Genomic DNA, 18,052 nt, shown 5'->3' with positions numbered 1-18,052 from the left:
TTATAAAAAATTATAGAAATTATAAGGTTATAGATTAATTATAATTATATAATGACTTATAAGATTATAAAAAATTTTAAGAATAATTGTAAGTAATTAGCTTACAAAATAATAGTATAAGGTAACTCTTGTTGCAATAAAATTTTTGTAGATTTCGCAATAGCAATCGGGGTGGTCGAAGTGCATAAAAACTATTGCAAAATGATCCTATGGTTTCACTACCAGTCAACATATCTCAGTGAGCTATATTGCAACAGAAGTGGTATCTTAAGCTGGACACACAACGAAATGTTTATTCCGTTTCATATTACGGCATTTCCAAGAGAGAAAGAGAGAGAGAGAGAGAAAGAGAGAACGTGTACGGTGCTCGCGGTAGCGCGAGGCAAAGATTTTACGTTCGTCGTAAATGTCCTCGGTCTGAAATAATTCTTTGCCCATATCCTGAAAAGCACGATGGCGTTCATCCGATTAGTCTAATCCCGCGATACGATTTTGGTATAAACACGGTCATAGGTATCAACTAATATCTCAAAACCAGATAATAAATTCGTAATAAAAATTGTTTAGGCAAAAAACATAACGCGCCGTTTTATGCGTGAGATAATTTATATATGCATATATTATAAAATAATGTAATGATTTATATTTGCAATAAAATGATATAATAAAACTAAGAGTAGGAAATATTATTAACAATTTATAACATTTCTTAGCTGCAAAAATGACTGATAGTTACAAAAGAAAGCGTCGAAACAAGTTATAAATATGTTAATAGCAAATATTTGCCCACTATATTAAATAGTGTGGATGTACCTTTATCTCGTACCGATATAGATTCATTTATATTGACCAGTATCGTTTGGTTTACCCAACAGGTGTAAGTTACACGATGTCCATATCGCAATACCACGATCCTCTCCTTCCGGGCAGTAACACTTGAAATAAAAGGCGCACGTGACATATTAGGTAATTATATGTTGTAAAGAACGGAACAAATCGCTCTTTCGTGCTTGTAATTGCAATAGCAAACATTCAACACTAATTTTGTCATCACTGTCGGCCGCGTATGTTACCGAACCCGTGGAACTCGCAAACTTCAATCTGCATTCTGCATGGTAAACGGCGCGACAAGTAATTAAGCCTGATTTCAATCATATCTACAAGGAATTGAAATCATAATTCGCTAGTATTGAGACCGTTAACGGTAATCTCTGATATTGCAGGAGGAGAATGCTCCTTTTCTTTCTCGCAGCGTTTTGCGAAATTCACTTGTTTCCGTTTTCGCTTCTAGCAACTGTCAGTACTGAAAATCTATAATATACATATACGTAACGTAAAATATAGAAAAATATAGATTTTTAGTGAATATCGAAACGCAGCCTTTACAAAACGAAAGCGAGTATAAAAAAGCGAATGTGAAAGATTTTAGTCTTAACTCGCGTGTTTTTTAATCTTTTTTGTTTCTATAAAATTTAGAAGAGTTTATTAAATCGTTAAGATTAACAAATATTACTAAACGTAAATTAACACATTAAATGTATGTTTCGTTGTAGCAATAATTTATTAACTTGTTCGACCAAATTTTCTCAGCGACCTTCTGTTGTAATCAGCTCAGTTATCAATTTTATTGGCCACCTGCAATTTTTTGTGACTAATTGGACACGTCTTTGTGCAACTGTGAGACAGGTAGTGACGCGGCATTGCTTGTGTCGTTTACTCCGTTCATTAATTAGCGCTTGGGGCACTCATTATATGTAGCTACAGAGCTTTACGCTGCACAATGCTTCGTTTAATGCCGCGGCGTCGAATAAAAGTAGCGCGACGAGCAGTGCGTGGCTGTCGTGCCGCGGTAAAATGAAAAGACGCCGCGCCACAATTATCTCGATTACAAAAGCGTTAAACGGCTTTTTGCTAGAATGTAAACGAGACGGGCGTAATCCCTCGAAACCCCGTAAAACGTGGCCGATGTCATGCATACGCCTGTATATACATGCTGATCTGTAACTTGTATTTACGAGAGTATCGAACTGTCTAACGAATAAAGCGTTAATGACATTTTAGTTATGAGGATACCCCATGATAACAACAATATCTTAAAACCTTTGAGTACCTTAAGTGACTGAATTTTCCAAGATAATATCTTAAAATCTATATATGTGACTCGAAGAAATGGATTATATGATGTGATTGTTTACGATAACATTTATACAAAAATTATAAGTAAAGTGGTTGTTAAATTAGAATCATTATTAATATAATTTTTTTAAATTAATATAGGCATTATAAAATAGAATAAGAAACAAAAGTCAATAAGGTTTCTGTATATAATTAATATTCCGATAAAAACGTAATATCTTCGATCAAGATCAAGATGTTATTAGTGTTCTTATTTGCACATTTTATTTAGAAAATTTAGCTTCTATTTAAAAATGTTTCGCAATATTTAGTAATAAAATATTTTATATATTTATAGACATAGTTCTCTTTTAAAAATAAATTAATGAAAAGAGTAAGAATATAAATATAAATTTAAAAACACACATAATTAATATTATTATCTGTTACTTGTTTTTGTCACTTCAAATGCTCTTATGAAGTACGTAGTTTTCGAAAAGGTTGAGAGAAGAGTCGGCGTGTGGCCACGTCCCGGTTGGTCGCGCGAGAGTTAAAGAATCCGGTGCGTGAAATCATAGTCTGCGGTTTACCTACCTTTAAAGCGTTGCGAATCCCGAGAGGGTTAATAAAACCGCGCATCGCGCGGCGACTGTTGTTGGAAGACGTTCGCGGACAGACGGACGGTAATTACGAGGCGCGACGGGACAGTCGGAACGGACGCGAAGTCATTCTTCTTGATCTCGCCCGTGGGGGAGGCAACAGGCCATCCATCATCGTAGCGCCGTCGTTGCTGCCCGAGCGTTCGCCGATAGGTCGCGCCGTCCCGGGATTTACACGCGGCGCGAACAGGAACGCGCCGGGGATCGAGATCCCTATCGGGGATCTATCCGTTGCGTCCGCGTCGAGGCGAACGGGCGGATGTGCATTCGAGTGTGTTCTTAAGTGGCTCTTGACCTCGCACTTCCATCGTTCTACATGGTCGCGTATATGCTCGTTTAGCCGCGGGCCAGCGCCTAAGCCTTCATTGGCGATAACGTTGCCCTTCGGAACTCTACGACGTCTACGAGAAGCAGACACGTTTCTTGTTCATTCAACCACTGACGGAGCCCGAAAAGTGGGTTGCGGCAGCTTGCGGTAGCTAGTAGAGCGGAACGTGACAATTTTGAGGAAATATTGCATAACAACGGCGGGTGTCGTATCGTTTCTCGGCTGCGACTATCAGAGCGATGGGATACTTTCGTTAGAATCGAGAAATTAATAGAATTTTTTTTTTTAATTTAATGAATTTTATTCATATAATATATCCTGTTCAATAAATTGTAATCCTGTAAATTTAAAAATTACGTGCACTTGCTTTAAATTACAAATATATCGAAAGAATTTATATAATCGTGTATCACAAACATATTCTTAATAATTCAATGGCTAGTTGGAATTACTATACGTGAATAAAAATCATATAAGTTTATAATTCTTGAATCGTGCACCATCTTGTAGCATAATTGGTGTAAAGAACAGAGTGATATAACTTTTAAATTATAAGCCAAAAACAAAGTACAAAAATAAGTTTTTTTTTATGAGTTAACTATATATAATACTAAAATATATAAACAGTATTAATAAATAATTTTAATTTTTACGTTTTATGTGCATTACTTGTTTATTTCAAAGTATAAGAAACATATAGAAAATAATTTGTTTTCTGTCATTAAATGAGAAATAAAATGTGGTAGTCAATCATTTCTCATTCCTCTTAATGTTAAGCAGGGAAAGATATTTTATATGAAGAAAAGAACATGTTTGTTATAAAATGTTTTGCTTCCTCACAGCTTTGTTTTCATTTAAAAAAAAGTGTGAGTTGATGTTTTACCCAAAGAATAAGATTCGCATATATCATTCGCAATCTGCAACATTGCTTCATAATTCATGAATCATTTTTTCATGATTTCTAGATTATGTTCAGCGAATAAAACTACTTGGGCCAAGCTCTTCGATTTTTAATTTTCCCGCAACAATAACAATTCCATGAGCCGGGATGGGTTTTCTTTGCTCATACTCATGGCGCGTGTGTGTGTGTGTGCGCGTGTGTGTGTGTGTGTATTAAATTAATTAAATTAAATTAAATTAAATTAAATTAAATTAAATTAAATTAATCTGAATGTAAGCGGTGGCCTAACTGGCAATAATTTATTATTGTGACGATTCGACTATTAGTTTTGGTCCGATTAATCGTCAAAGTGTTAATAATAATCTTTGATATTTATATATATAAGCATCAAATTTTTGCTTCCTCATAGAGGAAACTTTGTTTTCGTTAAAAAAAAAATTTTTTTTGTTTTTTTGAATGTGTTCAGAATGTTCTAAAACGTCGAAAAATTGCAATTTTGCTTCCTCATAGAGAAAGCTTTGTTTTCGTTAAAAAAAAATTTTTTTTGTTTTTCTGAACGTGTTCAGAATGTTCTAAAACGTCGAAAAATTGTAATTTTAAAAATGTCTGTATGTATGTATGCGCGCGCGCGCGCGCGTGCAGTGTGTGTTGTGTGGTGTGTGTGTGTGTGTGTGTGTGTGTGTGTGTGTGTGTGTGTGTGTGTGTGTGTGAGTAATCAAATAAGTTAATATTTTACCTTTTTTATTAACACAATGTGAATAGGAGAGGCAATTAGAGCCAAGCGCGGTAATCAAAGCGCAAACAATTTATAAAAATAAATATATATATATATATAACGTACGTTTCGACACATTATTCGTGTCCTCTTCAGCGTTAAAAGTTACATAAAGTCAATACGAAGATTAACAAAGATAATAAAAAAGAAGTCGAGTATAAGGCGTAGTCAATAGACGAACAAAGTATAAAAGACGCAGTCAAAAAAAAAAAAAACAAGGATTGAAATCCTATGGATGTACCGTTGCCGAAATTCCAGATACGCCGGTAAGCACTCGCCCCACATCCCTCGCATCTTAGAAATAATCTCGCCAGGTTGAAAGACCAGGTGGGTAAGAAAGATTCGAAAGCCCTTAAATGGATTTATTACAGCGCAATTGCAGACCGGAATATCGCATTGTAACAACAAACTTCACGGTTCGAAACGTCGCGAATGAGTGAGGCATAGGTGGGAAGGTTAACATAATAGAGACTGGTGTATAAACCAGAGGAGGGGATAAACTCTCGCAAATTATCTTTTTTATTAAATTGCGTTTTACTTTTTTTATTAAAAAATTCTTTATTTCTCCATCAATGAATAGCGCTCGATAAATAATTTTATTATTCAGAAACATATTGAAACTCTTATATATAACCATAAGTGGTTATATAATTTCCTGCTGGAATTAAATAATATTTCGATTGGGTATTTGCAATGTGTTCTGCTAAAATTTGTGTTTGATAAGTTTCATCAGTATGTGTGTATGTGCCAAATTTACCGAAATTTCTATAACTCCAGAACTAATCAACCAAATCTTTTTTAAGATTTGGTTGATTAGATCCAGCTTTATACGCGATCAAAGGTCCATAATTTTGCTCGCATATAAAGCTAGAGCATATAAAGCTCGTATATAAAACTAATCAACCGAATTTAAAAGAATTATATATGAAATAGGGGTAGAAAAGACCGAAGTAAAAATTGTTTTTTGAGTTTTCGATGTCAATGTGTTGCTTGTGTTCGAAAACGTCGAAAAATTGTAAACTATCATTAAAGGTAGGTTAGTGTTAAATTATCTTTCTTTTTTCTATTTTATATATAATTCTTTAAGGCCGGTATTCATAGTCGGGTCTTATCAGCCAATCAGAGGGCCGTATTAGCATTTTATTGCAGATTATGATTTAGCGGGTAAAATTACATTGAAAATGTCTTTTGTAGGGTAGACCGGGGACAAAAGTAACATTTTGAGTTTAAGATTTTATAACAGTTAAAATATAATATCTACGTAAGAAAGACCTGTGCCGTTAGATGTAGAATTTATTTGACTACAAAATTTTCTTGTGCTGAATTCAGTAATGTAACTAGGAAAAAATTTATTATTGTTTAAAAAATATGAGGAATACTGTTACAACCGTCCCAACCCCCGGGACAATTGTAACAGCAGAGGGGAACGATTGTACCACATCATCTATAAACAAAATAATGGTTATTTAGTAGGTTTAATTAATCAATCTTACGAATTTTCTATAAGAAATGCAACTTTAATGATAAAATAATTTGATACATGACAATATCAGTATTTTTACATTATAGCAAACAAAAACAAATAATACTGTTTTCTCAACATGAAAGACTCTGGATTGAAAGTCAATCGGTTATGCAAATCCATCAACATAGGATAATCACTCAAACACATATAAGATAAAACCTGTATAAATATAACACAAGATCATTGTTTGATTTATAATCATATATATTTAAGTTTTTTGTTACGATCTTCTGGAAAACGGTTTTTATAAATTTCTTCAATTTTTCGGGAAAGAATGGGCCGAATATCAAAGAATATAGATCAAGCAGGGGCAGGACTGTTCGGGGAGTGCTATACAAACTGTATAATTTTGAGTTACCGATCTTTTGGGAAGCCGGTACGGAAATTTTTTCAATTTTTCGGGAATGTATTGACCGATCTTAAAGAAGTAGTGGTATAGATTCTATCGGGGAGTGCAGATGATGTGTACAGTTTTGTGGTACGATCTTTTTGGAAACCGGTTTTTTTTAAATTTTACCAATTTTTAGAGAAATCAATTGATTGAATCTCATATATAAACTGTAGTCCAGCTGATTATCAGTCATCGACAGGATATGGATACGGATTACTTAGATACGGATTTTATCTACTTTTAGTTAGCATAATGATTTACATTATTTGCTTAACATTTACAGTTGTTATAGAGATTCGATTAGGTCGCTGTGTACATAGAATATTGAATGTAGAAAGAATTTACTTGGAGCATATCAAAATTGTAACTATATAAGGAGACATGAGAGGTGTAGCATAAGTGGGAGATGGCATGGCGAGGATAGTTTTCAGAGCTATCACAGAGAAGAAATGCAACGTGAAAGGTTGTAATTCTTATAGTAAATTTATAAACTTTACTCAACCAAAGAGGAGAGCGTTATATACCATAATCCTTAGTAAAGCAAATATTTTCCGAACATAACGATGGACATTTCTTCGATTTAATCAAGTTTCACTTATATGACAATGACGTTCAAAATTGAAGTCTATAAACCTAATATTATATTCAGATTTATTAGATCACGTAGAACGCAACGAGACGTTTGCACGTATATTATATATATATATATATAATATATATATCTATATCTATATATATATATATTTGTAATTTCCAAAAAATAATGATATATTTTACAAAAAAAATAATAGTTTGTTATAGGTTAAAGAAGTATCCGAGTTGGGGAAAAACTCCTTACGAATTCATATAACGTAAGTGCATACGTATAGATGACTAAACGAGCTAGCAGAAAAATTAGTTGGCTAGGGGCAAAACAGAAACGAAAATTTTGTAATTTAAAAATTGCTGACATTGTTAATTGGTAAGTGTTAGATATAAATAAGATTATTAATTTTCTTTATTGTGTGTATATGCGCGCGCTGTGTGCGTGCGTGCGTGCGTGCGTGTGTGTGTGTGTGTGTGTGTGTATATGGTGTGTCTGTGTGTCTGTGGGCGTGTGTGACAAAAGTATTTTTATCTGAACACTTAATCTTAATAAAATCCATATGCGTAACTAAAAAGAGAAATTACTGTTTACAAAATACTGTTTTTATTACAGTTTCTTGTCAAGAGACTAATCCTACATATACTAAGAAAGATTTTAGAGGAGGCAATCCAGAAATGGCTTTTTGCGGAGAGCCAAGGAAAGGTGGCTGCCGAAAAAAAGAAAGTTAACGATAACCAAGAAATAATCAAGAGTGTAAATTTTATATTCTTTTCGACTTTTTTCTTTATTGCTGTTTTTTATCTCAATTCTTAAAATTTATTAATATACGTGTGTATTATTTCACGTGATGCAAGTGATACTAAAATGTGATTATAATAGCGTTCAAAGATTAGTTCAAAGATTAGTTTCTAAGTAAGATTTATTTCAATATATACGTGTATTAATATTAATGTTAATTTTGATACAACATATATTTTAATTCGTATACTAAAAAATTGTTTAAATATAAAATCAATTTATAATTGTTTCTTAATTTTTTAAAAACTTTAGTTTAATTTTATTTTTAATTTGAATTTTGTGTCAACCAACTTCTATTTTGTTCCATAATTAAAACAACACTAAAAATTTTAGATTTATTGCTGCAATTAGTTTCTAATATATCTTTATGTACAGATAGTATATTATATATATATATACTATATTAGATATATATATAATATAAATTAGATACATATGCTGCTGTCTATTATATACTCTAGTGTCACATTAATAAATGTTTATATTTTTAAGTACAACAATAAATTGTTGTTAGTGTTAAATAAGTTGTTGTTAGATTCAGACATATGGTCAAATTATGTATATATTAAAAATTACAACATTTGTAAAATGTCTGAAACAGCAATATTTTCGCACCTACATGTACCAGTCAAAAGTAATAAAATAAAATTTTATAACATTTATGTACGTGTTTTTTCTTCATCAATATTTTTTCTCCAACGCTGAAGAAAATTCTTTATTCTGCATCTGCTGGAGAAAAAATTTGCATGAAGAAACACGTTTACATAATGTTATAAAATTTTTATTTTAGTACTGTTGTATTTTATGCTTTGATAGAATATTTTGAGAAAAAAACATAAGATCAATGATTTAATTGACGTTGAATAATTATCGTTGACGTTAATACAAAACAATGCAATTAACTCATTAAGATCTGTTTGTTTTTTCTTAAAGTATCCTCATGAAATGCGTGGGTGTCAATAACAGTACTGGGGGGGGGGGAAAATAAAATTTTATAAACAGTTATGTACATTTTCTCTTTATTAAGAAAAATGGCTTTTGATCCTTTTTTTTATAAAACAGTAATGCAATACTTTTAAAACTACTGTATTTTGGATTTATTTTAGATTCCATAAATAGGTCCAAAATAAGCCCAGAATAGATCCGAAAATGGCCTATTCGGGACATTCTATGAACGTCCAAAGCTGTGCAAAAACTGTACGATGAATGGACGTCCATCACCAGACATCCACGGGATCTTTTTTGGACTAAAAAATCGACGTCCGTTGCCAAAAAATGGATTACTGAGGGACATCCAGTGGACGTCCATGTGCTATCTGGGGTAATAATACACGCAAAATAATAATCTCACTCAATAGTCTCTCTCTCTCTCTCTCTTTCCCTCTTCTCCTCTCCTTCTCTCTCTCTTCCTCTCCCTCTCCCTCTCCCTCTCATGAAAAATTTGATTATTTTACACACATATTTTTAACAAAATTTTGGTCCATCATTTTTTTTGTGTAAATATTTCTTGAAAATTTTTCTTTCCATTTATCCAAATTTTTAATAATAATTTTCATTTATAAAAAATTGAATACAGTTTGTTTCTCTTGTTTTAACTGCAGGTTATTGCAAGAAAACTCCAATAACTTTTCTATCACACGCGACAGTCACGAAAGCCACGAATTGAAGTGACTGTTCACATATAATATGTGAGATAAACAACTTATCCTACATAAAAAAAAATAAATTGTTATCGAAAAATAATACATATCGTTTGGATTACGGTTAAATTCCGAAAAATTCGAAAATTTCTGGATACGATTTTCCCAAAGAGCGGTAACGAAAAATTAATACACTTTATGGCAATCCCTGGAAAATTCTATCCCTGTTTCATATATAATTCTTTGAGATTCCGTCAATTATTTCGCGTAAGATTTAAAAAATTAGAAAAACCGGTTTCCAAGAAGATCGGTAATGAAAAATTATACACTTTATAGCACTCCCCGGAAAATTCTAGCCGTCAATTATTTCACGTTTTATGTACTTGTTGGTAAAAATTCGGTCCAATAGTTTTCAAGTTATTAACGTTCAAACATACACCACCCGTAAGGATTTTATATAATAGTATAGATATCGAAAAAAAAAAAATATATATATATATATCAGTAATCATATATCACGCGCCAAATATAGTTTAGTTAAAAGTTCAAACTGGTTTTTAATAGGTCTCATTGTCGATGATATAAATAGAATATTAGATAGGAGATAATACGGTATATATAATTATAATGTAGAAATCCGTATGTAATAAGAAAATGCACATTTTTTTAATATAAACAGCTAAAATGTATAAAATACAGAAAATGAAATATAAAATGTAATAAAGTGTAATGAAATACCCGGCATTAAAAATCTCTCCATAACTCATAAATTACAGCTAACTTTCAAATGTTTCCTCGAAAATCATCCCAAATTGTTCCAGATGTTGTAGCCACGTCGACTTTTCGTTTTTTTCATTGATATTATTCAAAATTTGTGCGTAGTTCGGTGCGAAAAATGTGCGCGAGAGAGCAAGATATGCAAGAAAGCGACGATTTCCGCGGCCTACGGAAAGATTGGAGGGAATTCACAAGCCGACCTTGCAACCACACGCGTGCACGCTGTGCGTGCAGGGGCGATAAAACAACTCGCCGCGCGATATCACTCTTTATGGCGTCGCGTTACAACGCCAAGATTTATATAACTGCTATATCTACGAAGGTGACTGACCCATTTACTGCGCCCGGTGCTCGTGCCCGCGTTATCTGCGACGACATGTCTATTAAACTGGCATGCCAATATCGGCGCGATCACATGAGATGTGTAGAGGAATTAGTGCTCTTTTTATGTACTAATTTATTGTTTTAACCTTGATTTTATTGCTCCAGACGTTTAGCGAAAAATTATTTTTATGCTAACTTTTAAAAAAGTTAGAACGCCCTATCTCTCTCTAAATTCACATTTGAAAATTCTCAAATATGAATCTAGTATTTAAACATTAGTATTTTAAATAATTCTCTCTCTTTCTTTCTCTGCCTTCCACTCCGTTTTTTTTCTTCTTTCTTTTCTCTCTCATTTTTATTAAATAAGGATGACCAAAAATTTTAATTCTTTTATTAAGTGAAAAATTTGGAGTTATGATTATGGATCTATCTATATGGATTATTATTATAACTACATAACACCAAAGTGATAAAAAATAAGAAGTTAACTATACAAATATAATACTAAAACGTTTGTTTAATCAAATGCTTACAATATATCTTACTTCCGAATTTATTATTTAATACGCGCCTGTTATGAAATAAATTTAAAAAATAATCGAGAGAGCATCAAGCTGCAAGAGTAAACTGTGTTAAACAAGTTATAGTTGCTGTGCCGATTTTGGTATTATAAATGCTTCTTGAATTTATTGCTCTGAAAATGTAACACTCCTGAATTTTTAGTTAACTGTTTAACTTAGAAAAAAAATTACAGTGTAACGGTGTTATATACAAGAGACAAAAATCTTTATTTTTTAGAAGAAAAATATGTATTTTAATCCGATCTCTTTTCTTCAAAGATCGAATAATTATATGTGAAATGATCGATACTTTAGCTGTTAGGTAAATTCAGAAGAGTATGTCTGGTCCGATGCCAAGGTTGCGCTATATTGGATCATTTCTTCCCCGCACCGCTGGAAGACCTTCGTTCGCAATCGCGTTGCTCGGATACAGGAGAAACTTGCAGTATCGGCTTGGGGCCATGTTGCCACTGATTTCAATCCAGCCGATCACTGCTCGCGTGGACTTTTTTCTCGTGAACTTGTGGCAAATTCGTTATGGTGAAGAGGCCCTGACTGGCTGGTGGATTTCGAGCTCCGCGCCGAGCCGGTTCTTTCGGAGAAATCTTTTCCCCGCGAGGAAGAACGGATCGTATCGTCGCGTTCGATTCACCTCACTCTATACTCTCGTTATTAGATAAGTTTTCGTCGTTAGACAAAATTTGTAGAATTGTAGCGTATCTCCTAAGATTTACTAGTCGATCCGAGGCCAAACCGGGGCCCGCGACCTTGGCCGTGGATCAACTCGAAGCGCATTCGGCGCTATTAGTTGTAGTAAAACTCGTTTAATCGAATTCCTTTCGCGAAGAGATTGATCAACTTCGAAACGGGAGGAGGCTGCCCAAGCCGTTCCTTAAACTCGCTCCTTTTCTGGACCCAACGGGTATTCTCAGGGTGTGCGGCAGGTTCATCCACTCGGGGCTGACGTTCGAGGCCAAGCACCCTGTGCTGCTACCAAATAAACACAGACTTACCGAGCTTGTTATAGAGCAAATACACCGTACGCACTTACACCCAGGTAGGCGCACGCTTCAGTATTTGCTCACCCAGCAGTTTTGGATAATCGGGGTGCATCGCGCGATTCGACGCGTCCTTGCCGGATGCTATAAATGCTTCCGAGCGAATCCTCGCGCGCTCCAACCCCTCATGGCAGGCCTCCCGGTCGAAAGGGTTAGTGCGGTCAAGCCGTTTTCGATCAGCGGTGTAGATTTCGCTGGACCGTTCTCGATATGGTCCCTCGTCGAGCATGGGGAGTCTCCTTCTTCAAGGCTTATGTGTGCCTTCGTTTGTTTCACAATTAAGGCGATCCACCTAGAAGTCGCCTTGTCGTTGTCCACTGACTCCTTTCTCCCTGCGCTGCAGCGTTTCATAGCCCGTCGCGGACGCTGCTCACACTTGTTCAGCGACTGCGGTACTAATTTTGTGGGAGCAGCACAAGAGCTCGAACAACACATGTGCCATGCAGCGGAACGAGAAAGGATTAAATGGTCGTTTAATCTTCCCTCTGCGCCCCACTTCGGGGGCCTCTGGGAGTCGAGTGTAAAGTCGTGCAAAACTCATCTTCGACGGATGGTCGGAGATCAAACCCTATCGACTGAAGAGTTCACGACGGTCCTCGTGCAGATCGAGGCCGTTTTGAATTCTCGACCCCTCTGCCCGCTGAGCACCGATCCTTTGGATCTCAAAGTCCTATCTCCGGGACATTTCCTAACCATGGAGCCCCTAGTGGCCGTTCCCTCGCCCGACCTGACTTCGTTCTCGATGAGTCGCTTGGGCCGATGGCAGTTAGTACAGCGGATGCACCAGGATTTTTAGAGGCGCTGGCACAAGGAGTATCTTAATACCCTACAGCAGCGCCCCAAATGGTGGACTCCCGCCAACCCGCACACTGTGGGATCTTTGGTGCTTATCAAGGACGATAACGCGTCCCCCTTGCGCTGGAAGCGCGGCCGTGTGGAAGCGCTACATTTGGGTAGCGATGGCGTCCCGCGTGTCGCCACGGTCCGGGTGGCGGACGGCTCGATCCTGCGCCCCTTGGTAAAATTGTGCCCCTTGCCGATGGGCACCCTACCTCGGGCCGCAGATGCGGAGTCGTAAAATACAATTAAATTTATTGTATTTGGTGGGCGGCATGTCATGTTCGGCGCTCGCCTGTATATAGTAGATGTCCGCGTCCTTAGTATTAGTTGTACATACTAGTTGATAAGTTGCGCGAGGAATTTGCGTACAAAATCGTAATTCGTGATTCGCGCGAGACGTTGGCGGATCGCGATAGATAGCAACACTCGCGCGACTCACTCGACTCGTGCTGCCCGCCCGCGGGTGGCCCGCAATTATTTGGAACGATGAGTACTCGCTCCCGCCGCAATTCGCAGGTGCGTGAGCCGAGGACCACCGGAGAACACACTCACTGTTCGGAGTTGATCGAGTGAACACCACGCAAATTTTTGGAGCTCGACGAGTCGACTCATTGATCTCGGGCCTTGCTTGCTTGCCTCTGCCTGCACTTGAGTGCCTAAATCGCCTGCTTGCCCGTTTTTGCACGGTTTTGTCTGCCTGCCTGGTTACACATTGTGCCTGCTGCACATCCTAGCCTGCTGCACGCCTTCCGCTCTCCACCACCACAGGGAGGACCGGACGCCACGAGGCTACCACGAGAACATCGGGCAACGAAACGGTGAGTCGCTTTCGTTTGCTATCTCGCTTTTCCTTTCGCTTTTCGTGAAAGAACGATCTCTCTGGTCCTTCAAAAAACCATAGCATTAGACCAAATCGCGAATCCGGGGACGGACTTACACCTCCCCCGAGCAATAAGTATAAAACAAGATTTCCTTCTTAAATAGCACGTAATCGACAGTACATTTTTTTTATATTCCGATACTTCTATAATGGTATGTTTATTATATTGTACATTACGTAATAATATAAAAGTTATTGAGTCTTATGTTACAACAATATATTTTAATAATATAAAAAATACGTATGAAAATTTGTCAATTAATTGTAAATGCTATATGATTTATGCTATAGAATATTGTAACAAATCTTTATGGATAGAAAATTTTTGTAAAAAATTAAATAACTACTGTCAAATGCTTTAAAAAAATTTTTTTCTCCCGACTGCTGCCAACCTTCGGTTGGCGAAGACGAGGGAGTCACTCATGGCTTCTGCAATGATTCGATAACCAACTACTTGTTATTTCTCTTTTTATATCTCTAACTGTTTAATGTTTTGGATTTTCTTAAAAATTCATCTGAAGCGCCATCGGATAAGCGAATACTCAGAATCTGGTAAGATTTGTAAGCCCAGCAACGTCAAAGCCCAACTTGAAGTTTTATAGTTATTTGTGTAACAAGTGCGAAAAGTTGAGAATTGGATACGAGTGCGGAGTGGACGCACGAGCCGAAGGCGAGTCATCTGTGCGACGGATGGCCGATTCCGCACGCGCAAGAGATTTCTTACTCGAGGCCGTGCGGGAATAGTATATTGTGTTACAAGTGCTGTAAGATGGAAATTGGACGTGCGGAGTGGACGCACGAGCCGGAGGCGAGTGCGATCACCCGCACGTCCAATTTTCAACTTAATACACGTGTTACACACCCTATTTTATGTGGCAAGTGCCTGGAAAGTGGTCTATCACGCACGCGTAGCGTGCGTAATAAGGCACTTTCCATGCACGTGTTGCATAATATCTTATTAAAGTGCCCCATTACGCACGCTATGCGTGCGTGATAGACCACTTTCCAGGCACTTGCAACATAAAATAGGGAGTGTAAGCCGTGTGTAAGTCCCGCACGGGTTCGAGTAGGGAATTTCTCGCGTGGGGAATTGGCCATTTGTCGCACAGATGGCGCGCGCGTAATGGACCACTTTCCACGCACGTGTGATATAAAATAACTAACGAGCTTCAGATTATTCGAAAAAATGAGGACCAAAAATGTGGAAAAGCGCGAGGATCTGCGAAGATCATTTTTTTTTTTTAACGAAAAATTACAGCACGCAACACTGCTCGAGTGGGGCGAACCTTGAGAAAGTTGGAGAACATTTAATTTTGAAATAATAAAAGCACCAAATTTTATCTACTACGTCAAATTTTTGTGCGGAGGCTCCAAGTAGTAGATGCACATCCAACAAAAAATCACAAAATCATGGAAAATCACGAAAAATCACAGCACGCAACACTGCTCGAGTCGGAAACCTTGAGAGAGTTGGAGAACATGAAATTTTGAAATAATAAATAGGAACACATTTTATTTTACTACTTGTAATTTATATAGTATTATATATTCAAATCTCAAAATCTCGGGTACTCGCAACTCGTGCGTTCGCGTAAATGCCGTGTCTCTTGATATACCTTTTAAACGAGATATATGTGCCGCGCGGCAAGCGTTTCCGCGTCCTGTGTGCAGTGCACTTTATGCACTTAGTGCACTTAAAACTGCACTTTAACTGCAATATTCGTAATATTTATTTTCGAAAAATAAATTGTGATCCTTTTTCCAAAATCCGGCTATGTACAAGGATGCGGCTGATCTTACTGATTAAAACAAGCATGATTTTAATGAGATTCATTAATTAATTTGGCTAAAATTTGGGAAAAATGATTCGTAGCCGGTTAGGCGGCAAATCGAATTTGAGCAGGAGAATAATCGACTGTAATTGGTCAATTCTTGCGACTTACGACTTTGCGACTCGCATTGTAGCCCCACCAATCCCAGCATTATATTTACATACATTCTATTAAATAAATCGTGTAAATATATAAATTTCTTTTCGACCTTCAATATTTCAAACGCGTGTTGAGCTTATTTCTATTTAGTAAGCAGTCGTTAGACTGCTCGTTTTGGATAAAATGGATTCAAGATTATCCACGTTTGACATTATTAAAGATTTATTTATTAACACGTGCAAATAGTGCGGAAAAACATTTAAGAACCATGAAGATTGCATAAGACATGCAATTGAAGAACATCCAGAATACTGCAATAAGTAAGTAGAGTCCAAATTTTATTTTTAATATTCTAAAGGAATCGAATTATATACCGTTTTAGATTATAAAAGCTTCAGCATCATATACATTCGTTTTGTATGCTATTTATTGACATCAACAAAAACATGCAGTATCTATATATTCTCTAAAGTTAATATTAAAGTCCTTGTGTTAATATTAAAGTCTATTTTATAATATTGTAATGTATTTGTCAAAAAATATACTAATTTATATCTTTAATTTTTTCAGAGGACAAAGTGAGGAAAAAAAATACTAAATCATGTATAGCAGACGCGTTACAATCTTCAAGTAAAGAGTCAGAAAAGTCTGACAGCGTCCTCCCAAAACATCCGCAAATGACAGGTACATTAATTAAAATAAGCAATCTATATTCAAAATTTTCATTTATTTAACTAAGATATCTAGAGATATCTCGCACCAAGTACACGCAAAGTAAGACCGCACTGTGACTCTTTTACGCAACACGACAAGTTACGAGCACTCGATATTATTAGATGTAATGTACATCCAACTCTCTTTTTACATGATTTTCTCCGCGTTTTTCTTTTACTTATATATAATATATAATATACGTATATATAATGTATAATATATAATAATAATAATAGTATGTATTTTTTAACAGTTAAGCATTATCATTGTTAAATAGGTAGATGAAGTATAATACAATTAATGTTCTATTTTGGCATGTAGTATATTTTTTCAGTTACCATAAAAAATCAACGTGGTAGAAATATGGATATAGGAGGCAGAGAATTAGTTATTGCATCTTCTGTAGTGGTTTTGGCATATCAGATGAGAAAATTGACGAGGTATTTTGTGAAAATAACGATGACGACGACGAAAGCGATGATGAGGTTGAGGTAATGTTTGCAACGCTGATGCACGAAGAAAAAGAAGTGGGTCCGAAGCCAGCACGATGCTAAAATTTTGTTGAACTCGTCGTGCCAAGATTTATCCTTAAACAGTTCCAAGAGAATTTTCGTATGTCTGCGACAGCATTGGAGATATTGTTAACTGTTATTGCTCCTTTCTTGGAAAATCACACAAGCACTGGTAGACCGACAACAAGAATCGAAAAGCAGCTACTAGCTGTTGTGTGGTTGCTCGCAATGCCCGATTGTTTTAGGTAAGAAGAAAAGTTGAAAAATTGCATAATTTCTTAGCCTTGTCTCCTATATTGTCATTTTGTCTCCGATCCTGTCGTATATATTGTTAATATTAAATCTCACGTTTGACCTTTTAATCCTCGACCTCATAACAGGCTGAAAGTTATGTTACGTCCTGTTGACTCCACGATTTCTTTCTTTCGTGGAATCATTCATTTCATCACACGAAATAGACGGAAACCATAAAATAGCGGTTATCAATTGACGAAGCGGATGCAACTCCTTCTCGCTCCAACTGTAATCGCTCATTAAATAGTAAATGACGAAACCTACCAGAAAACTCGAGCCTAATAAAATAGGCAAATTATAGACTTGTTTGTCGCATTCCATGAAATTCCCGAAATAAAGCACAAAATTTCAATTATCTCGAAAATTTCGTGGCCTAAGTCGCAATAAATTAAAAACGCCATAAGGATCTAGGTGCGTGGGGTGGCGTGGCTCTATGGCTTCGTG

At 36.1% G+C, this 18,052-nt stretch overlaps 2 protein-coding genes across 2 annotated transcripts in view; one reads left to right on the top strand and one right to left on the bottom strand.

Moving 5' to 3' along the window:
* Positions 1–18,052, bottom strand: part of LOC139815687 (uncharacterized) — a 239,480-nt gene that overhangs the window by 191,467 nt on the left and 29,961 nt on the right. The gene's annotated exons all lie outside the window — the stretch shown is intronic.
* On the top strand, positions 12,565–13,233 carry LOC139816384 (uncharacterized). Its single transcript, XM_071783879.1, has one exon. The coding sequence runs from the start codon at positions 12,565–12,567 to the stop codon at positions 13,231–13,233; it is 669 nt and encodes a 222-aa protein (XP_071639980.1).

The sequence above is a fragment of the Temnothorax longispinosus genome, chromosome 7, assembly GCF_030848805.1.
Source record: "Temnothorax longispinosus isolate EJ_2023e chromosome 7, Tlon_JGU_v1, whole genome shotgun sequence".
Taxonomy (NCBI): Eukaryota; Metazoa; Arthropoda; class Insecta; order Hymenoptera; family Formicidae; genus Temnothorax; species Temnothorax longispinosus.
The sequence above is the reverse complement of the archived record's forward strand: the minus strand, read 5'-3'. Positions and strand labels throughout refer to the sequence as shown.